This window comes from Lipophrys pholis (assembly GCF_963383615.2).
Source record: "Lipophrys pholis genome assembly, chromosome: 2".
Lineage (NCBI taxonomy): Eukaryota > Metazoa > Chordata > Actinopteri > Blenniiformes > Blenniidae > Lipophrys > Lipophrys pholis.
The window spans coordinates 17630337-17653046 of record NC_137636.1 but is presented as its reverse complement, the minus strand read 5'-3'; the positions used below and the strand labels follow the sequence as shown (position 1 = coordinate 17653046).

Below are 22710 nucleotides of genomic sequence, written 5' to 3'. Positions count from 1 at the left end.
TGGGACGGACCTTTGAGTTGCAGAGTCTGAATGAGGTCGCTCGGCTGAGATGGCTCACTGGCTCCATAGATGTTGGCGGCCAAAACTCTGAAGCTATAGTCTTTTCCCTCTGCCAGGTCAAATACGGCATAACGAGGAGATCGAATAGGGACCTGAGTATTAACACGCTGCCATGTGCCGCTTTCCGCCATGCACTGAGTACAAACAGCATCACAAAAGAAAACAGGTTTTAATTACGGTAGGTATTTTCAACAACATGAAGGTCTTATGAGAGTTTTAGTAGATAACATTTACTTTACAATATCTAGGAAAATTTTGTTCAATTTCAGTAATACAGCCTCAAAAGGTGTTGTCACTCACTCATCCAAACCACACATCAGTGTTGAAAGTTGTTTGCAAAAGCTCAGAATATCACAGAATCCATTGTGAACTTCTTACCTTTTCTATGAAGTACCACATAGGAGCTTTGCTGGAATAGTTTGGGGCTTTCCAGCTCAAAACGACGTACGTCCGGTCAATTTCATTGATACTGATTCCTGATGGAGCGCCTGGAGGTTTTCCGTCTTCTACACAAGAAGAAAAAAAGCACAACAAATAAACATATACAGTATCCCAAACAGTGTAAAACATTAGAAAATGTGTTCGAATTAGAATCCCACCTTCAACTTCATCATGGTAAGACACAACATCCAGTTTTCCACCAAGCTTCTTGGCTACAGGGGATTAAGAGAAACAATAAACACTCCGCTTAAGTAAATGCTGAAATGACACCAGACAGACATATTATGCCCTAAATGAATTTCAAAATAATAATCATTTACTTTAAACCTGCACAGTTTGAAAGCTCATAAGTTATCTGATCTTCTTCTAATGATTTCAAGAGTGGCTAGGCATTGTATAGTTTTATAAGAACTTATAACTTCAAAATGTTAAAATTGTTTTTCCCACTATGGTGGGTAGCAAGTTATAGTGGACCTTATTTATGCAGTGGTTTGGGTTGGGGTAAAAAAGTCTTCAAACTTCAGATTTTTTAATGAAATATCTTGCAAAATTATAACTTCAAATCCATCTAAGAGTACAACGGCAGCAGTAAGTACATTTGTGACCACATCTTCAGAGTTATATGTTTTTAAATGGAGGGATGATGGAGGAATACAAGTGTCTCAGTATTAATTTGGTTAAACCAACCATGGAGCCTTTCAAACTCAGTGGGGTCCAGGGCAGCGATGGGATCAGACATGCGGGATGGTTTGCTGATTCCATGGGAATTGACAGCTCTGACTCTGAAGTAGTAGGAGTGTCCTTCAAACAGCCCAGACACGGGGTATTTACAAATCTTTATGGGGTGATCATTGCATTGGGTCCAGTTCTCAGTTCCAACCTCGCATCTAAAAACAATAAAAAGAAAAGAAAAAAAAAAAAAAAAAAACAACATTGGCAGACTTAAGAAGGTGGGCACACAATGAGAAAACAATGTGTACTTTGATTTGGTGAAGATGAATTATGATGTTATGTAGTGGATCATCATGTCAGAATACAGATGTTAGCATTAATAGGAGAAATATGTGTATGAGTTAGAGGACTTTTAATCTGTTCGACAATGGGTTTGTTTTCTCCCCCAGTGGAAGATCAATGAATGGATAACATTATTTTTATGTCTATCAGGATATCGCAGGACCATCAAGAACTTAATGAAATAAACCTTGTTTGCAGTGGCTCTTGGCAAAGAAAATAAACAAAATAAAAAAGACAAAAGGGTAAAATGCAAGGTGGATTATTGGCTTTAAATATATGTTTGTGAGCAGACCATTAATATTTCAATTCTCCTAAACAATTGTTGGCCTTTTTTAATAGTCATTTACAGTTACAATGAAAAGATTTTGAGTTGAGAAGGACAAATGAAACAAAACAAAAAAAAGAAACTTTGATTACTTGGAAAATGGTCAAATGAAGATCCCAAGAATCACGAACAAAATAGAAAAAAGTGAGCCGCTACCTTTTAATTAATTTCCCGTATTTGTACAGATAATCAAGCAAACTACATTTGGTGACTCACAGTAATCAATTTGTCTTTATGTTGGTCAGTTTATCAGTTTATGGTGTTTCTGTCAGTAACTCCTACTTGTCCACAAAGTATCCCAGGATTGGACCCTCTGTGGTGGTATTAGGAGGCTTCCATGACACAATGACATAGTCTCTATTGGCATCGTGGATTTTGATGTCCATGGGAGCACCAGGAGCAGCAGGGACTGGGGGAGGACCATCTAGACAGGAAAGAATCGGATGACGACATTTTTGATTTGAAAGATTAACAGACTGTTAAAAATAAGAAATAATAAAAATAAAAACGTCATCGTCAAATTTGCATAATTGCTCTTATATAGACATGTTCCTTTTGGGCTGTCTGAGCTTTCCTCACCTGCAACTGAGATAAATGCGCTGTGTTCTGCGGTGCCTCCTTTAGTAACCATACGTAGAGTGTAGAGGCCTTCATCATCTTTGTAGAGGTTTGGAATAGTCAAGGTGGTGACTCCCCTGCCCGTCTCAATCTTCACCCATTTGGACTCAAACAGGCGAGTTTCTAGAAAGAAGTTTAACGGCTTCACTGTCACAAAACGTCTTCTTTCTCTTAAAAGAAATCATCTTAAATCTATATTGTAACTGGATAACAGAATAATTCTTCATTAATTATAAATAATGTTTCACCGAACAGAGTAATCATGCACATCAAATTTTAACATTTTACCTTTTACTTTTTTTACTACACACCCAGAAGAAGTCACTGCCCATGAAGTGGGCATATATCACTGGTGTCTAGTTAACTACTTTCAATATAATTAATAAGCAATAAAAATAGGGTCCTTAACATTTTCCCATTTTCCACTGCTATGCCTCTGGCAGCATGTCGATGAGATTGGGTCTGGCAGTCACTGTGGCAGTTAGTGTATATTACTAGCAATTAGCGGCTAATTTCTTCATCATAAAAAGCTACTTAATAACAATTACCATCTCTATACCACTGTGCCTCGGGCTGCAGGTTGGCCAGGTTGGGGCTCAGGGTCATGGAAGCAGACAGAGTGGCTGATCCTCCCTCACTTGAAAACACTGGGCCAAACTTCTCCACAAAAGTAATGTTGATTTTAGTGTAATGGATCTTAGGAAGCATGGCGGCTGGGAGAGCGGTGAAAGAAAGCAAAAACAATGACAGTGTCAAACAGTGTATCATCAGTTTTTACTTCTATTTGGCAAACCCTTAACTTTTGTCATTAATTCATTGAAAATAAATACAAAATTGGGGTAAATATGATGCCTACCAGTGAAGGGCAACCACCCATAAGGGCAAGACTCCTCCTCCTGCTTGTACCCTGCACAATTAAAATGAAACATTTCAAACATTAAACATTGACAGCAGCAACATTTCCTAATCATAGCAACTCAACAGCTGAACGATTGGACAGATGGCAGCATGCAGATGTGCAGTTATAGAACCAATGTTGCTCAGCTAAGCATTGTGACTAAATGTTCAAGTATTGTTATTCTTGTTGTTGATTAAATGATGTCCAATGTTGTTAGTAGTGTCACTACTATAACTGTAATTGAGCGGCATCAAAGACTGTATTAAATGCATTTAAAAATGAATGTTTTCTGAAGGTTAATGCAATATTGGGTTGTTCAGATGTTGGTTAATTTTCAGCTAGAAATTGAGATCTTGAGTCATTCTGGAAATCACTTGACAATAACTGGAGGTGAGGTTTGAATAGTTTCCTTCAAGGCAAAATTGAATTTGCGATATTGACTTACTCTTGACAATGACAGAGGCCTGAGAAGAGGCTTGTCCATGGCTGTTACTAGCCACAGCAGTGTACAGAGCTGTGTCATCAGTGGTGCATCTGTAAAACAGTTTATAGAAACATTTCCACATCAGTATACATTAGCAGGAATCTTGTAGAGTTGTGGAGTTTTTCTCTCTCAAGATTTCTGATTACCCAACACATGAAATTGGAGGGTGTTCTTTATTACACTATTACAAGCCCCTAGTCTGTCAGCCTGAAGTAATGTTGGCAGTTTTCTGTGAAAACATAAGGGACACCTAAATAACAGATGTACTACAAATGCGTGAGGATCTGCTCCAACTGGACCATTTGTAAAGCAGTGAAGTTATGCCAGAGTGGATTTATTTTTACAAGGTGCACGAAGCCAATGCACCAAAAGAGCAATTATTCCCCACATGAATGCATTATGCTGCCTGGGATAATCAGCAGCAAGGAAAGAGAAGCAGAGACTGAGAAATCCACTAATCTATCAAACCAAGAATTCCTTCTGCAGTTGTTTGGGGAAGCTATTGATTTAGAATCCTTTGTAAAGAGAGACCGTGTGTCCAGTCTGATCTTACCAGACAGAATCCAGATAAAAGAGGTAGTACAAGCAGAATCCCATTAGATTCGATGATGGAGCCACAATATAGGAGGATAATCTAGGTTTTCTGAGCGTAGCTTTTAAAAAAACCTTGATGGTTATGCAAATTTGCGGCTACAAAATGCATATTTATGTCAGGTTCTTTTCCAGAATCATAAAGGAGCAGGTTTGTGCTCAGAGGGTGCCAACGATTTTAAGTCTGCGAAATGTTGACAGAAAGACTTCTGAGGCACGAGAAAGCTTTTACAGCTCTAAAAACCAAGTTTATGGCTCACTATAACTGGGTGCCACACTGTGTCAGCCTGAAGACTAATCCATTGATATATTTATTTCAATATATACATGTATGTCGTATAGCTTCTTACTTTTCCTATCTCTCACTATGACGCTCCATTCACTAACATTTCGGCATCTTCATATCACACCAGTATTTGCTGACATGCAAGTTTGATCTCGGACAGAACGCACTGGCTGAGGTATTCACAAGATGACTGTGACATCATTAGTAAAATGACATGCAGAGGAAAGCTCACACTGTGTACTGAATCATATTTGAAGTCAGAAGAACTCTTTTTTTTTAAAAATCATATGTTTATGTGAGACTGCTGGGCTTTAGGATAGGGTAGGGAGGAAGCGCTTCAAGAGTTTCATGATGCAGGAATCCACAGAGGACAAGCTTTCTGTCAAAAGCTTGGCTTAAAATTGTGACAAGCTACTCGTAATTTGTAATTCAAAAGAGATTCATCCTTTAAGTCGTAACAGTCTATTTTTAAAACTTGGATCTCTTCCAAAGCCTTTCATGGGAACTGCCATTTCGACTATCCTGAAGCTTGAAAGCAAAAACACACAGTAATATGTGCCTTGCATAATTTAACAATCTGGTTAATTTTCCACAACTGAGGATGGTGATGAGGTTAGGAATAGTTTTCTCCAAGAAGTTGGCGTAATGTCTGTTGGCTGGACTGTGTGTAACTGCGAGGAAAGGATCTGAGGGTGACTGGAAGCTCAGCTGTTCAAGTGCTGACCTCCGTGCTACCTGATACTCCCGGATTCTTTCAGTCATCGCTCCTTCCTTGTATCCAAAGACTCGACGGAGAGCGGGAGACACTCTGGTCGCCCGACTGTAACCACACCACCCATCAACACACTCAGCTGACTCTAATGTCAATTTGTATGTAGCTCCTGATCTGTCTCAGAGGAGAGTATCTGGTGGGTCATCAAGAATCCTTGAGCCTGTTACTGGTCAGTCAGTATGTTGGTTCTGAATCTCAATCACAAGTGTGTCCTTAGAAATATATATACAGTATATACACATATATGCTACTATATAGGCGACGTGTCAGCCTTTTGGCTTGTTTTCAGTTTGAGTTGTGTGTTTAATTGCCTGATTTAAAAAGACATTGTTAACATGAGCATGTAGTCTGTGCTTGGATTTGTTTCATTTCACGGTATTTCTGATACTTCAGTCTATTGTCAAAGAGCTCACATAAATATTTATCATGTTCTCTCACAGCTTGTGTGCGCAATGTGACAAGGTTTCACATGACTGAATGCCATTATATATGTCTAATCCTACAGTAGGAGATGGTGGTGTAAACAATAGGTCCTGCATGTAATGTAATCAAAGTATTATGACTATAAAATTGTTTTTAAGTGCAACTGGTTGAGCACCCCATTTATGTAAGTGCCTGATTATCAAATGTTTCTGTTAGAAAATATTGGAAGGTCTTTATTTCTTTGAATTCACTGTACCTTGGGATTTCTAGGGAGTGGCTTCCACTTTGAGTCTTAACTAAGTACTTTGCAGAGGACAGGTCCAGGATCACATCATCTTTGTACCTAAAACATCAGGAAAAGGAACAATCGCAAATAGTTTGAGAACAAAGATGTTTTACTGTCACTGTATTTTCTATTAAAAAAAAAAGATCAACCGCAAAAAATAATGAATGGTTGAAATGCAAGAGGCATAACGTTAAGGAAAACACTTACCATTTTACAACAGGCATAGGATAACCCTCAACAGTACAGAAGAGCTGGATAGGAGTGTGTTCAAACACTGTGTGAGATCTGAGTCTGAGGGAGAAATGTGGTCCCCTGATCATGGGCTCCTCGTGCACATATTTGTTCAGTTTCTTTGCACTTATCTAGAGAGGCAAATAAGGAAGATATCTATTAATACAACATAGTAACAAATGTGTTCATGTATTACTAAGAATAAAAACAAAACATGGCCATTAAAGTGATCAATAAATGTTTGAAAAACTAACGATATATGTTTCTAGCACACTAATCCAACAAAGTAAACGACACTGGCTTAACATCTTGTTAGTACAGCATGCATGCTATAATGCATTATGATTTACAACTAGACAATGTATCTCACTTTCCAATATATCAAGTCTATGTATTTAGTTATTTTTATACAATTTTAATATGCAAGTGTAGATTTAAAGACTAAAAAAGATTCTTACCATTTCCTGGATGTGAACTCGTGTTTTATGCTGATATCTGTCCTCCATCGCCTCAGAACTACAAACAAACAATAGGTTAGTTTCGATGATGGATAACCCTCTACAAAGCAGAATGACGACTGTGCATGTCATGTTCCCTTAAAAATGCACTCTGCCAAATAATTATTCACACTAAATATTGATTCTAAGCACCCACAGCTTTAAATGAAATACTTCATGGCTTTTGTAAAGTCCTTCTGTTATGCTATAGTCACTAGAGCACACTACAGTACAGTGTGTTTTAGTGTTTCTCACATATGTGAAGCACTTTGAATCCAAACACATCTGAACAGGTCTGAAATCATTTCCATCACACAAAATGGCAAAAGCGTATTCCAGCTGAAGCATTAAAATGATCCATACAATAATTGCTCCACGTGCAACGGCACAGCTATCGACCAAGCAACGTGAACATACTGCAGAGCAGTGCAATGCAATTTGAAATCAAGGTGAATGCCGAGAAATCACAAGTTATCTACCAAATCCAGCTGGTGGTTTTTGAAACATAAGCAACTGTACCTCAATGGAGTAACCATGAAGACTTAAGGACACTTTAATAAGTTTGCAGCCGGTGCATATATGATTTGGAAGCTTAAAGGGTGAAAAAAAAATCAGGGCAAGTATGAGCCAGTTTTATGCAAAAAGAAAAGGTCTCCCTGACTGTGCAGGACTTTACGCAGCAGCTTATCAGCACACACTGCTTCATGACTCCATGGTGGGTGGATCCAAGACAGCAACCTAAAGAAAATGTAAGGTGTCTGCTCAGAGCTGATATGAAGAAGCTTTGAGAGGTTTTTTTTTTTTTCAAGACGATAAATCCAGAGGTAAGACTCACTTAGTTAAGAGTCTGAGCCAGAAGGTTTGTGCCACTGAGGATGTCGTTGTGTGGTTATCACCATCCTTTGTAATATGCAAAATCTTGTAGTTAACTCTTTTTTTTCAGGTTGATTTAAACCAGTTTTGTCACAAATCTCATGGTTTAAAAAAAACAAAACATAAAAAAGACATGAGAGAACAACAAACAATGGCAGCACATTCATTGTTCTATTTACTATGTTTGTGAATAGCCCATTCTTATTTTTAGAAGACTATGGCAGAGTCACACATGAGAGCTGAAAGCTGAAACCTCGCTGGCTTGCTTGTTTGAACTCAAGATTGTCGGCAAAGGAAACACAACTTGTAAGGAGCTCCAAGTCTGTGTTTTGCTGGTGTCAACAAAGCCTTTAAGCTATAAGTAACTGTGCCACTTCCAGCAGAAGATAGTGCACAGACTATTGAGGATCTTGGAAGCTCCAAAACAGTGGATTCTGTTACGTGTCAGTCTAATGAAGCATTGTGGTGTATCAAGAGGGCGACAAGGCTATTTTCTACAAGTTATGTACTTCTGCTAAAGGCGGGTGGTAAATTGGGGTTTCACAACATCTAATTGTCAAACTGGTGAAATAAACAACATGTAAATGTCAGTGTGCTGCTCCGTGGAGGAGAGTGGACAATTATACAGCAAAACACAGCGAGACATAAAATAAAGAGAATACTCGAGGCAGAATGAAAAACTGTATTTCACTTGCGCTGTTTAAATGTGAATAAAATTGTTCTCATCTGAAGAAAGGAGAGCGAAAGCAGGGAAGCAAATCAGACATTTATCATTCAAGACACACTTCAAACTTACCTGTGTCTGAAATTAAAGATATGAAAACTAGTTTGGCTCTATATGAGTTGGAGCACTACAACTACATTAGTGAAATTAATCCAAGGCTCTTCGGGAAGCTTGTCTTTTTTTTAAAGTTGCAACTGAAGTCGCTTCATTTGCATCATTTAGCTGCATGTTAGCACAAGTGTAGAAGAAGAACAAGATTCTTTTTAAGTGGTGAGTAAGAAACGAACACACACACAGACACACGCACACACACACACACACACACACACACACACACACACACACACACACACACACACACACACACACACACACACACACACACACACACACACACACACACACACACACACACACACACTTAACTTGAGAAGTGTTTTTCCCAGACAGTTGAATAAATAACACTTAGAGTTTCAGGCAAAGACAGAACAGTTAGACAACTAACATGAAGACAACAGACTACATCAGAAGGTAACACAGCTTACAGAGTGTGAGAAAAACTCTTTTCATAGTAACCCGGGACACCTGCTGGATGCCTGGCTTGTGTTAAGGTAGACTAATTGTTAACCAGATAAGCCTTACTTACTTGATTTTACTGTTGGTACTCATAGAGCAAATTGTGTTTGTTTAGTCATAGCAGAGCTCACAGCAGTGATTATTAGTAATAATAGAAGTTATAATTAGCGTTAGCATTAGAGAGGCTCCTGTACCTGCTGTACTCTTTCACCACATATTTGCTCTCTTTGTGGTGGTATTCATGGTCGTAACTTCCACGTTTGAGCCACACTGACATGGTGACACTGAAGACACTGACCTGTTGGATCGGCAACACAGAAACACACAGACTGACGTAATGCCAAAGTACAGCATGTCATCATTTACAAGTCAAAACATCACAGACAAGCACAAGGGCTACAAACCCCCAAGATTGTTGAAGAGATCCCTGAAATAAGAAGCAGTCAAACAAGTACAAACATGAAGACGTTAGGATGAAGACGCTTGTGGGAAAATAATGACAACAGTCTGGCAACTAAAATCAGCTTACTATTTATGTTCACTTAAAATGATGAGTCCCTCATGAAATGTGAGCACATAGGAGATGGCAACACTCGTGCAACACACAAAGACAGTTTATTGGAAACTCCAAGAATGACAAGGTGACACTATGTTGGTTTAAAAACACGAGCAACACAGACAGACGTGAACATAAATAAAAGGCATGAACACAAACTATTGTTGGACGAGTAATGTCAAGGAACACCAACTGACAGTACAGCTGCAGCAAAGAGTGTTTCTCAGTGAAACTCGAGACATAATGAATCATTTTGTAAATTGAGTAGCAAAAAAAAAGAAAAATCGTAAATTAAAAATGAAAGTTGTGAAGTGTAATTCCAGTGAAATGAGATGTTAGAACTAAAACAGCTCTATGGCAATTGACATTTCCACGTGCACAAGTTTCCACTGACATTTCACATTTATTTACACATTTATCTATTTGCACTGCAAATATCTGATTTATTTAGCATTTAAAGATCCCTCCCATTGAAGCACTTCATCAAATAAACATTTGTGAAAGTGTGTTTTTATTCCAGCAATTCATGAGAATGAAACGCATTCAATCATTCTGTAGAATCAGGTAAAGATGGTACTGACTTTCCAATCAGGTTGTCGTCTTATTGTCATTATTCGGTCTCTCGAATGAGCATGTCTGACTGTACAGAAACCAAAGCAACAGTATAACTTTGTCTTACGTCATTCATCCACAGCGGCGTTTAATTGCCTTACATCACCTCCCGCTCCTCAGAGACCAGAAATAAGGTCAGATGAAACACGAAGCGATTTCCCTGATGCAGGCCTACTAAGACATGCTGCACTGGCAAAGATATTCCTATTACCACCTCTTTAAAATGGTTTAACCAGCTTTAGAGTCGCCACAGCCATCACCAATATCACGCTAAAATGCCTTCAATGCACCAAACTGTCAACAAAGCAGACGGTAAATCATACAGATGAAAGCATATCTCATTATCTCCGAGCCTCGGATCTCTGAGGGCAATAAGCACAGTTAGATTCCCATGGAAATCCCCCACAGTGTGGTGTAGTAGTAGTGTAGTTAAAGCTGCTGAAAAGTCATACTCTTATTCGAGAATCTAGTTTATGGCTTCTCAGATTGTTATTGTTTCTTATTTATTAAGTTACGAAACAGTTTTATCACACAAAATGTTTTGTCTACATGCCATTTGAGTGTTAAACTCCACTAGGGCTTATTTCAAACGTACAAGAATTAAAAAAAAACAAAGCAATAGACTGCTTTTAAATAAAATATGCCATGCAACACTCAACAGTCCTGTATGACAGTATCTTGGTGGGACACTCATGTTCTGATGCTATCAATTATCAAATACCTGTACTGCGACTGTCAGTCCAACCAATACTGTAACAGCACAAATGTGTAACAGTAAACCTTTGCCATAACTGTACAAACCTCTTAGGTTATGCAGCTTGTTCATAAACATTTTCCATTCAAATACCGAACACCATCAAGCACTCGTTGTACACTGTAGTATAAATGCAGAGATACCGGCTGATTTGCATCTCGTTACATTTAGGATGACATATTTGTCAGTGAAGGTAGGCATGAGGTCAAGTTCACATGAAGTCAACAGATTACAGGTTCACACAGTTCATCGTCCAACAGCCCACTCTGTTTCAAATTTCACTCTGCACTAGGATTCAATTTGGACAAATTAGTGTTATAGGTTTATGCTTATGTTATAAACATAAACCTGTAGTCTATCGCTCTTGTCAGACAAAGTGAGCGATCATTAAATGAGTCACAAGCAAAATGTCAGAACGAGTCCTCTGTTGGTCGTTCACTTATTCCGTCTGAATCACAGGGCATTCTTCATAATTAATATGTTGTGTCACCTATCACTTTAAGTATCATTAGCTGTGGTTGAGAACTCTGACTCATCTGTTGCCTGGGTACTAGTCTGCTCTCCTACCCCACCTGCTTCTCCTGGGCTTGACACATGAACACATTCAAAACTAGAGGGTACAATGGAGACAGGAGCAAATAACTCAATTTCAAAAAAAAAAAATGTTTCTTACCCCTTGAGATTTTCCTTAGCTGTGACTTCGGTTGTCAGCCTGAATCCACAGGGAGTCAGCCTAAACCAAGTACCAGGCCAGCAAAACCTCCACCCGTCCCTAACAGCACCCCACCTGCCTCTCCCTGAGACCTTATAAGGAGAGAGAGCTGCCTATATATAACCAGTATCCTTCAAGACTTGTGGCTACTAGAACCAGTAAACTATTTGATGAAATAGGGTTTATTCATAAGGGTTTTCTGTGGAAGTCTTATCGGCCCACCTGCTGGTCTCTGGCATGTTCTTCTAACAGCACAGTCCAAACAAATGGTTTTTCAAAGGTCACAGATGATGAAGACCATGCTAACAATTTGACCATGGGTGACGTTATAGAAGGGCAATACCACACATTTACTCAACAGCATTTTTAGCTCCACACAACAGACAGCCCTAATCAGTTTCCTCACACTGCGCCTTTCATGTCCCAGCTTTTCATTCCTTTCAACTTGCAGAGACATTTTTATTGATTGGGTCACCACATTTAGAGTGCATCTGAGAGTTTACAGCACATACACCTCCAAACTCTGAGAATCTGCTCTAACTAATAATGTTGAACTAGAAAATGGATGTTATGCATCCAGCTATTTTACCTCTACATTTGAATCTAACAGCTTATTAGCCATTAGTGAAATCCTTCAATTGATTTCTTTCTCAATCTGCACTTAAAATTATCTTGAGACGCTGTGTCGCATGCTGAACTTTAGCCAGGGACTATTTATAAAACTAGCTACAGTTACAGCAAGACTATTCCTGACACAGTGGAGGAGCTGTAAAACACATTTCACATCTGAGAGAAAATCTTATGAGCTGACAAAACAGAGATCTATCTGATAAAAGGGAACAGAGAGAGAGTGGCAGGGAAGTGGGATGGGGTAGGATTTTGTTATAGTTTACTGCCATAACTAAAATAAAAAGGTTAACCAAGAAAGAAAAAAACTAATTAATGGAACAACAAAAAAAAAGATATGTTTATTCTTAAAGGTTTGTATTTTAACCGCCTTCAGTCTAACATGCCATTTTCTATCGTTAAGCATTTAGTTATGTATCGATGAGATGTCTACCAGTTACAGTCTCTCATGGCATTCAAATGTCCAATCAATTCTTCCAACCATACAGATAAACAAAACTTCCAAGCCATAACCAACGACCTTTACCCTCCTACTCCATACGTCAAACATATCAATACTAAAGACTTGCTTTACCGTTTGATTCATATGATTTTTTTTGAATGGCTGAAATTGCGGCAAAGTTTACAAACAGAGCATTCTCTGAAGTTTCTGGATTAAAGGCTGATCAGGGATAATTCAAGGTTCAGGGAAACAGACAATCACACAAGCTCATATTTACTTCGAAGACAACAATGGGGAGAAAACAGAACACCCAGGGAAAACCCGACCATACTCAGGTAGAACATGAAAACTCTGCATGAAAGGATTTTCTTAAAGAAAGTGTCTGTGTTTGTGTGCGTGTGAGAGAGAGAGAGAGAGAGAGAGAGAGAGAGAGAGAGAGAGAGAGAGAGAGAGAGAGAGAGAGAGAGAGAGAGAGAGAGAGAGAGAGAGAGACCTGACCCCTTGGGGCCCTCTGTTGGTCATGCAGTAGATGTGTAGCTCATTCCTTTGTACTTTTCTGAGGGATGTATGACCAAGTATTTTGAACATTGAGAACATACAATAAGTACTAGTAGGCCATTTAATCGACCTCTGCTGCCTCCAGTGGTGGTGCACAGTGATATTCAGTCTTTCAGGGCCACACTTTTTGCCATTTATTCACTTTGACAGAAAGCAAAATTAATTACTCCCCAGACACCCTTAATTTCACAGACTCCCTGAGAAGGACTCTGGTTTTCTTACAATATAAATGGAACCTCGAGGCACTTCATGCATTTATAGGTCAGGCCTGTTCAATTACCTTTAATATTGAATGCATAACACATCATGGCTGAGATTCGAAGAAAAACATATTTCACTTTAGTTCCAGAAGCAGAGGCCTGTCAATACATTTAACAGAATGTGAGCAGTCTCACACACACATAGCCAGGATTTTCATCTTGGATTTGCAACCAAGGATCTGTAGGATTTTGACAGTAAACTATGCCAGCTGTCCCATTCTGTAACTAAAGAGTGTGTTCATTCTTGCTTCTGTAGACGTCTGCTTAGGTCACACATTTTCTCTTGACCTCAGCACAGAGGGTGGCAGCTGGCCAAAAAAACTGCAGCAGCTGTAGAAATTATTGCAGAGTGACAATAAAAAATGTGTAGTGAATCATTCAGTGATGTATCACTCAGCACAGTCCAACTGTATTAAAAAAATTGTGTAGAATCTTTGTACATTAATCAAAATACATTATAAAAATCCAGCGTATGGTTTGGAATGCAGGACTATTTATTTTTTGTTGTGTAATTGGGGAATACCATGTTATTGTAACAAGCTACCTACCTCCTCTCATCTAAAGCTATTAGAAGTGTTTATGTTGTTGTACACTGTACTTCACAATTTGTAAGACAGTTTTTCATCTAGTGTGTGTTCACATTTGTTTTCAAGCACAATCATGTTTCAATATATTTCTAATCTGAAATTATCAAAACAATATTCTAACTTTGTGCGACGAGATTTAAAAGGAGCGATTGTATAGTTGTACGTAAACAAACCTGCAGTCAAAATAGCGTTAATAAATGGGCAAGAAGCCCAGCCGGCGCAACCCGGTAAGTAAATCAAGCAGCCACCAGCGCAATACGCTGACGCGTGAGCTGAGCTCGGCTTCTGATTGGCTCAGCAGACAGGTAGTGAAGCGGTTTGTGGGACGTAAACATAAAAACAATGTTGCTTGTTACTGTAACTTGTGCGTGAGAGAGTTTACCGAAACAATTTATTTAACCAGGAAACAGCTCCACAATCGCCTTAACCTCCACTACTGGCGCACGACACGTCTCTCCGGAAACAAGGTGAGAACAAATTAAGTTGCACAAACATGATAAAAACCAGCAGCGCGGTGGTGACAACGATCACTAATCATTTAGCCACTGCAAAGGGTTTTTTGATAAAAGAGCTGTTCAACTTATTTGAAGTGAGAATCTTAGCAAGGTTTCTGTGGTGTTTTTCTGTGGCTCGACATTGAATTTAACGTTGTGCTGCTTTATGAACTACTGTGTAATGAACTTGTTTATAAGAGTCTTCTGCTGCATTTGATGTATGTTACGAAGTGCTTCGCGATGTTATCACAGGACGTTTTCCGTTAAACCACTACCGGTTTCCTCCTTCCCATTATCAACCTTTCAACTAATTCTGCTTACTCATTCCATTTATGCAGATTGTTTCATAAAATCATCTGCTCCTTTTGGTTTAATGTTGCATACTTTCTTCTCAATCTGTGGATATGGTTCTATTTATTATTTCATGCATATTGTATTTGGAACTCCCAGTTAAATCAGGCTTTCTTTTGTGAGATGTAATGCTCATGCTACTGGAAAACTGGTCTTCTGATACTCACTGCAAAGGTTTGGAGAGAAGAAACTCTTCCTGACCAATTACCTTGTTTCAGGTCAGCCATGGGGCTCAGCTCTCTCTTTCTGGTTTGTGTGGCTGCAGCCATGTCCTCTGCCTTTGTGATCTCCCCTCCGTAAGTAGCCTTTGTGATCTCCCCTCCGTAAGTAGCTGCAAACGTATCGGAAATGAGAGTAAATGGGTTATCTGTCTTTGTAATTTTCTTCAACATATAAACAGAATTGTCTCAGCTAAGAAATATGTGTGTGTATTTCAGCCATATGTGGAGCAAATTGATCCTGACCCACCACTGGCCAACCACCTTCTGTTCTGTAAGTTTGTCTGCCTTGTACACACAAACATACACCATACCGTCATTCTAGAGTGTTATACTTATGAAGAGAGAGTAAGCCAGTTTCAATGACTCCCAATAAACCCTTGGCAGCTATTTTGATCTTTAGTACATGCAGGGCAAACTGTTCTGCGTGTATTGTCAGTCGCCAGATCAGTTTCCTACTTTAATGTATTGTCAATTTCAAACCCATACCTCCCTTCCTGCATTCGTTCTATTTACTACACCTGTATATTCTTGAAAGCAAAGGCTGTAGTTTATTGAAGCTGATAGAGGTCTGGAGGCAGGGCAGACACTGGACAGGTTGCTAGTCAGTTACAGAGATTGAAAGTTACATAGACAACCATTTGCACACCCGTTCACACCTACTGCCACACTTAAATCTGTCATTTTGACTCGCCTGTGTTTGGACTAGTCACTGATACCGTGGCACCCTGTGGAAATCTGTATAGACTCTCAGAGAACATGGTAAATTTACTCAGAAAGCCAGCTAATAGATTTTTTATGAACATTTGCTCACCATAACAACTGTGATTATTTAATTAAATGTTTATTCATCCTGGGGTGAGAATCTGACCAGTATACTCGTCTTCTGACTGAATATCTCGTGAATGTCACCTGCCATGTAAGTTTGAGTCATCGGACTGTATGTCTCAATAGTCTGGTTGCATGAAGCAACTTTCCGTTTTAGGCCACAAGAATACAGAAAGTTTCAGTAACACAAAACAGACATTTTCAGCTCAAGACGCTGTTCTGAGTCTGTCTTAAAGTACATATGCTCAGTGTCATGTGGTTTGCCCTCACATGACTGTCTGATTGAATTTTGCAATGCCGGCATTTTATAAAAGAAATGTTCTGGTTGCTGAGGGATTTTAGGTTTTGTTGTTTAATTGTCCATAATATAATTTTGTTCAAAACGTGTTGCTGGAATTTAGCCTGACCTTCTTGATCTTAGTGTTGTCAACATGTCACACCTTGAGGACCGGGTCTATTGCCGGACAAATGAATCGGAGCGTATTCCTTTTAAATCGATATCATGTGATACATCAGTAGTTTATTGTGTGTGTAGACCTTTAATGCAAAGCCACAAACTAATCAACTTCCACTGAGCAATGTGACAAGTTTTGTTAGGAAGAGGGAGAGAACTGTATAGACAATGTGCACAGACGTACTATATTAGTAATCACCTCTATGAGTTACAGAAACTGCAGTGGCAAATGTATTACTTCAGAATAGATTTTTGATTGTTTGGTTCCAATTAGGATGTTTTTGTTATGCTTTCAGATGGAACACTGTCATCTCAATATCAGCTACTGGACATTGCATGGACTGTGGTAAGCGCATGTGCATGTTGTTGGGTCATAGTTGCAAATTTCAAATGAAGAAAATGTTTCTCTACAACATATTCCATATACAAACAAACAATGTGCTTCAGAGCTCTACACTATAAAAGGGAGCGTTTGTATATGAATGTTTATATGAAATGAATATGGAGCATATTGAATATGCAATACGGGACTTGAGAAAAAAGGCAGGCAGTGGAGGAATTAATTGTTTAGGAACAATCAATGCGGTTGTCATGTTTTTGTGTTCGTTTTGCCTCTGTGAGTGAGTGAATTGTAAATGTTTATATTTTTCAGGCCAGATAAAGGGATTGACTGCAATTCATCATGGCATTTCAACTCATCTCAAATAGAGGTACAATACTATATAGGACTAAATGGACCAACATTAAATAAATAAACACACCATTAAATGATTAATTAAATGTGTCATTAATTAATTAAAGTTGGAATTAAAACCATCATTTCCGGACTGTAAGCCGCTACTTTTTCCACACGCTTTGAACCCTGCGGCTTATAAAATGACGTGGCTAATTTATGGATTTTTACGGGTTGACGGGCTTCATGCCGCCAGATTCTACTTCCGCATGTAGATACATGCTGTTTTAAGCACCTCTACTTAACCAGAACTTGCCCTAAAAGTGATAGTTCTGCTCTTCGTGACCTCACCTTGTGCTGCTTTCCGTGGTCCAGAACTCCAGCAGCTGACAGCCTTGAGTGATGCGTTCAGGTGCATCACGTAAAGCCGCCCTGTTGCACCCCATGGCTGAGAAATCTTCCTCCTCAGAATCACAATTGGCAAATAACCGATAAAATACTTAAATCTCTCTCTCTCTCGCTCCCCCTCTCTCTCTCTCTTTCGCTCATTTGCGAGAATTGATGAAAATATGAGCAATCTCTGTGTTCCAGCAGTGAAATTCTTGCCCTGTTACAACGTGCAGCCTATATATGTACTTTTTCTTTTCTTCTCCTTTCTAAATTTTGCGGGTGCTGCTTACATTCAGGTGCACTCAATAGTCTGGAAAATACAGTATATAAATGTGTCATTATTTCAATAAGATACCAATTCATTTCATGTGAAAAACACATTTAATTATTTCACTATTAAAGAAATAATTTCATGGTCTGGTGTTGCACTGCTTAACTGTTTAGGAACACTGCTTAACTCTTCGCTTCGATCTGAAGAGTTTCAAAACATGCCGGCTACATTACCAGAGGATCCACGGTTTTGTTAAATAAAGTACCCAAACCAACGAAGAGATGTTTAGTGTAGCAATAGGAACCATGGTTAGTTATGTGTTGCTCCAGGGACATGTTGGTGTGAGACACCTGGGATACCCGACCACGCTGAATGTAATCTCACGTGCAGAATTTAAGAAATAAAAGTTCTACACCTGTCGGGTGTAAACAAGACGAGTCTGGATTTTCACTGTAAGGAGCAGACATTAACATATAGCGCCCCCCAGTGTATCAGAATATGTTCACTATCTCAGCAGCAATCAATTATCTGAGATTGATCTGTTCTGACTCGAGCTGCAGGGGAACCAATCAGGTGTAAGGATCCGCCCACTGACTTTGATGGGCAAGTTTGACAGATGAAATAAATTCATGAAGCAGTGCAACACCGGACCATGAAATAATTAATTAAATGGTGAAATAATTGAATGTTTTTACATAAAATGAATTGGTATTTTAATTAATTAATGACACATTTAAGTAATTATTTAATATTTTATTTATTTGATTACATTTTGGCACATTTAATCTTCCATAATAACTTAGGAGACCACATTTTCTGATTTGTGTAAAAATTCTATTCGCTAAAGTATTTATGTACTGTCTTGAATCTGGTGTGATATTCAGCTGGTGTCAGGACAGGAAGGGTGGAGACAAATTTAATCTGTAAAGTAACAAATTGAAAAAAAAGTGTCTCTGCAAACAATGTTAATTTCTTCAATTTACTTCAATTGCTTAATGCACAAATGTTCAAATATGTAATTTTTTGTGTTTGCTTGTTTGAAAGTAATATATAGTCATATATTTTTACAGCGAAGTAATTCCTTTTAATCTTAATTTTTTATTCTATAGAAGATAAAACATAAAGTACCAATTCTAACTGATGTAATTTGAGGAGAGAAAATGATAATTCCTAATATATTTTTAGTGTCGTTTTATAGTAACTCGTACACACATGAACAAAACAAGTGTGTTGTGCTTTCAGGACCTGCTACCAGACATGAAGAAGAGCTGGCCGGACCTGCTTAATCCATCATCTTCTGGATTCTGGTATGTTCATTCTGCCAGACTATTTCTGCAATGTTTCATTTTAGTTTTAATGTGAAAATAATGTATAAACTGCCATCGAGGTGTGTATGAAAGGCATAACAGCTTAAAGACATCATTCACTATACTTTGTTTTAAAAATCACAACACTTTGATTTGACTGTTGTCTCGTTGTTTGTGACCTTAATTGATTTGACATATGTGCTCTTATTACCTTTCACTTGCCCATTTATAGCTGTTTACCTTTTACTACTCTGCTTTAGACTATAACATGGCATATTATGTCATTTTAGAAGTTATTTTAAAACTTGTTCTCAATGAAACAGGCATTGACAGAATCAAATACACCTCCATTACCACCTGTCTACACTTCCACGTTATAGATTTGATTTGCTGGAAACTTGTTTATTTAAGCACCCATGCTGCCCGTTCTTTGTTTTAAAGTTCAGCGCAAATGTTATTATAAATATGTTTTTGTAAGATCTGTAGCCCAATTGAACATGTGTCTATCGATTGTAAGCTTACTGCCTCATGTCTGTTTCAACAGGAAATATGAGTGGCACAAACACGGCACGTGTGCAGCCAAAGCCGAGTCTCTCAACAGTCAGCATAAATACTTCAGCAAGGCCTTGGAGCTGTATCACAAGTTGGATTTGGATAGGTACAGGACACACAGACACAGACACAGACACACACACACACACACACACACACACACACACACACACACACACACACACACACACACACACACACACACACACACACACACACACACACACACACACACACACACACACGTTTTAAGTTGAGTGAACCCGTTTTAATTTGATAATTTCTGTTTGTTATTTTAGCATCCTGAAGAAGTTTGATATCATTCCTTCTGACAAGTACTACACCGTAGGTTCCGGTTTTTAATGTATCACACTATAATATTTGGCTTTTTTCATGAAAAGGTAAAAGCATAAAGGTCACCTGTCACCATAAAAATGTTCTTAAATCGGTCTACTCTTTATCTGTCTGTGCAGTTCTCACAAATTGAAGGAGTGATTGAAAACTTCTATGGCGTTACACCTAAGATCCAGTGTGTCCATCCATCACAGGTATGAGCTCCTAGTTTTGGTCAAACACTTTGTGGATTCATTTTGACTTGTTATAAAGTCATCTACATATACGTCCGATTTGTAACTGGCATGTTTTTGTATTTAACAGAATGCCGATGTCCAGATTTTGGGGCAGATTGAAATCTGTTTCAATCCTGATTTCACCCTCCTGGACTGTGAGAGACAGACCACCATGGATGAGTTCACCAAGGAAAGCTGGGACAGTCCCATGGGTGTTGGCAAGCCATCTGGGTTCAGTGTGTGTGACCACGATATGCCAGTTTACTATCCATCCCTTTTATAGGCTGTGCACCGTACATATGCAAATGTAAAAAACAACACACTACAAGCTGTTTTTAGATAAACAGACAGAAATTAATGACTTTATTTTTTTTTTTTCAATGGTGGTACTGGTTTGTTTCTTTACCTAAGGCTTCAAAATGATTACAGTTTTGTTGCTAAATAAAATATTTTCAGTGGTAGAACCTCCCTGTGCAATCTACAACTATGTTTGAATAACACTAAAGGTATGATTATACCAAGCAATTGAAACAAGTATTTTTACAATGAGCATAAATTCTCAAGTACCCATCTTCCATGAGAGGGATTATGCCCATTTTGATATTTACACTTACAGTATATGAGTCCAAGTGCGTGGCCAACGTGTGTTTTCACCAGTACGCAACATATGAGGAGTGGATAGACAAGCAGTCAATGTGCTGTACTTTTCATGTACATTCATAGTTTACCTTAGTGCACTGGTGTGCCACATGTTATCTTTTCTTTTTGTTTAGTTATCTTTTCAAAGGCAATAGGCTATTAAGTTATGTCTCAAATGCTTTTTTTCTTCCTCGAGTTCAAACTAAATATTTCCAGTCAATGGTCAATTAGGTTTGATAAAAAGAGGACGTAAGTGATTTGGAGTTACTTTTAACAACTAGTCGTCTATCTTTAATTGTGTCGGGTTTTTTTGTTTGTTTTTTGTACAGTAGCAGAAAACCTGTTGGGCTTATATATTTGAATTGTGGTTAAAGGCTAAAAGATTTGGCAAAGGAGAAACTGACGGCATTGGCAGGTTTGATTCTCAGCTGTAGGTCACTAAAACAAGGCTCTCGAACCCCAGCAGCACCCATTGCTTCTAGTATGTGTAGTTTAGGTTAACTATTACAATGATGACTTGAATGCTGATCCCTGAGGGGGATCAAGAAAATAATCTAATGTCATATAATCTATTAATGCTGAAAGACCATAGCGAAGTACAAACGCAGTAGTTTCAGAAATATATCCAGACCCAGTGTTATGAGGTTAATCAAAGGTTAATAAAGTTTAAATCCTACAGTGAGAGTATAAAGAAACTCTGTTGTTGAGCCTAGTTTGAGTCTACTTGTCACTAGTTAGATAGATCGATAAACTGCAACATTATGACCGTTGACTGCAGAAATTAATACCACTGATCATCGAAACAGAAAAAAGTAGGTCATTGTGAATCCACAGCTCACTAAGACAGTCGCTATGTACTGGATGTAGTGGCTTTATTGTTTAGATTACTAAGATTAGATTTGCAAAGCATTTAGGAGTGGACTATTGGCCTTGGTAATGTTATTCTTTCTTCTTTAATCAGTGCCTCAGTTTATTTTAAAGTGTTTCAGTTTATTTCCACATTGCTTTTAAGAAACTTTTGAAATGTAGGATTGGAGTTTAAGCTCATAGACGTAATGCATTTTCACAATATGTCACACAGCCTGTCTGAAAATAATGAATAAACACATTTTGGTCCTTTTCAGAATTCAACTTTGTATCAAGGGCTATTTTTTAACTACAGATTGATTATTTAAGTGTAAAGTTATGGGATTTTAGTGATCTTTTTTTAATGTGATTGTGTGTACTGTCATTTCTAATGTCAATAAAAGCACAAATGGCTCAACCATCAGCCCTGTTGTCATTATGTAACAAGTAATATTGATTGAGTAAATCAAAGAGTATGTGTTCATTTTTTTTCCATCTGAGTAATTGGAAGTGAAGTAAATCTGCATAAACGGAGCTTGAGAATGGTCTGTTTATGTAAAAGGAGCATCTGCCACAATGTGATGAGACAGGATGTATTGAATTCGCATTTTCTTGTTTTTGTTTTCAATGTAGTTAATATAATATATTAATAGGAATATATACGAGCCTGTCTGTCTTCCAATCTGCCCTTATCTACTCAGTGTGTATTAATATTAATGTTGTGATCTCCTTACAGAGCCTTAATCCCACTGGGACAAAGACACCCGTCCATAATCCTGAATCCCCTCCCACAACCCAGCACAGCAGATTGACTGAACGCATCTGATAATATTTCCAATAGTGCTAAAGTGTTCTGAAATTATGCACCAGTTATATTCAACTGTGGTCTAAATCCTGTCAAACACATACAA

At 38.3% G+C, this 22710-nt stretch overlaps 2 protein-coding genes across 3 annotated transcripts in view; one reads left to right on the top strand and one right to left on the bottom strand.

The window, feature by feature from the left end:
* The window catches only part of myom2b (myomesin 2b), a 30207-nt gene extending 18221 nt beyond the window's left edge, over positions 1–11986 (bottom strand). The window contains exons 1-14 of the mRNA XM_080493541.1: positions 11695–11986; positions 9294–9397; positions 6888–6945; positions 6406–6560; positions 6169–6255; positions 3802–3890; positions 3315–3365; positions 3007–3171; positions 2420–2581; positions 2123–2264; positions 1189–1388; positions 660–713; positions 439–566; positions 11–194 (exon numbers count right to left, since the gene is read on the bottom strand). Of these exons, the coding sequence (XP_080349667.1) occupies positions 11–194; positions 439–566; positions 660–713; positions 1189–1388; positions 2123–2264; positions 2420–2581; positions 3007–3171; positions 3315–3365; positions 3802–3890; positions 6169–6255; positions 6406–6560; positions 6888–6945; positions 9294–9376 (1558 nt within the window). The 5' untranslated portion in view covers positions 9377–9397; positions 11695–11986. The remainder of the gene's footprint in view (positions 1–10; positions 195–438; positions 567–659; positions 714–1188; positions 1389–2122; positions 2265–2419; positions 2582–3006; positions 3172–3314; positions 3366–3801; positions 3891–6168; positions 6256–6405; positions 6561–6887; positions 6946–9293; positions 9398–11694) is intronic.
* Positions 11987–14494: 2508 nt separating this feature from the next.
* Positions 14495–22218, top strand: rnaset2 (ribonuclease T2). 2 transcript variants are annotated; one of them, XM_080493539.1, is made up of 10 exons: positions 14495–14674; positions 15271–15348; positions 15490–15544; positions 16849–16898; positions 17205–17262; positions 19129–19193; positions 19738–19851; positions 20045–20090; positions 20219–20293; positions 20403–22218. In XM_080493539.1, exons 2-10 carry the CDS (start codon positions 15278–15280, stop codon positions 20595–20597), a joined length of 729 nt encoding a protein of 242 aa, XP_080349665.1. In that variant the 5' UTR covers positions 14495–14674; positions 15271–15277; the 3' UTR covers positions 20598–22218. The 2 variants fall into 2 exon arrangements, with proteins under 2 accessions (XP_080349665.1, XP_080349666.1); XM_080493540.1 differs by having other exon boundaries at positions 14518–14674; positions 15271–15375.
* Positions 22219–22710: the final 492 nt, after the last annotated feature.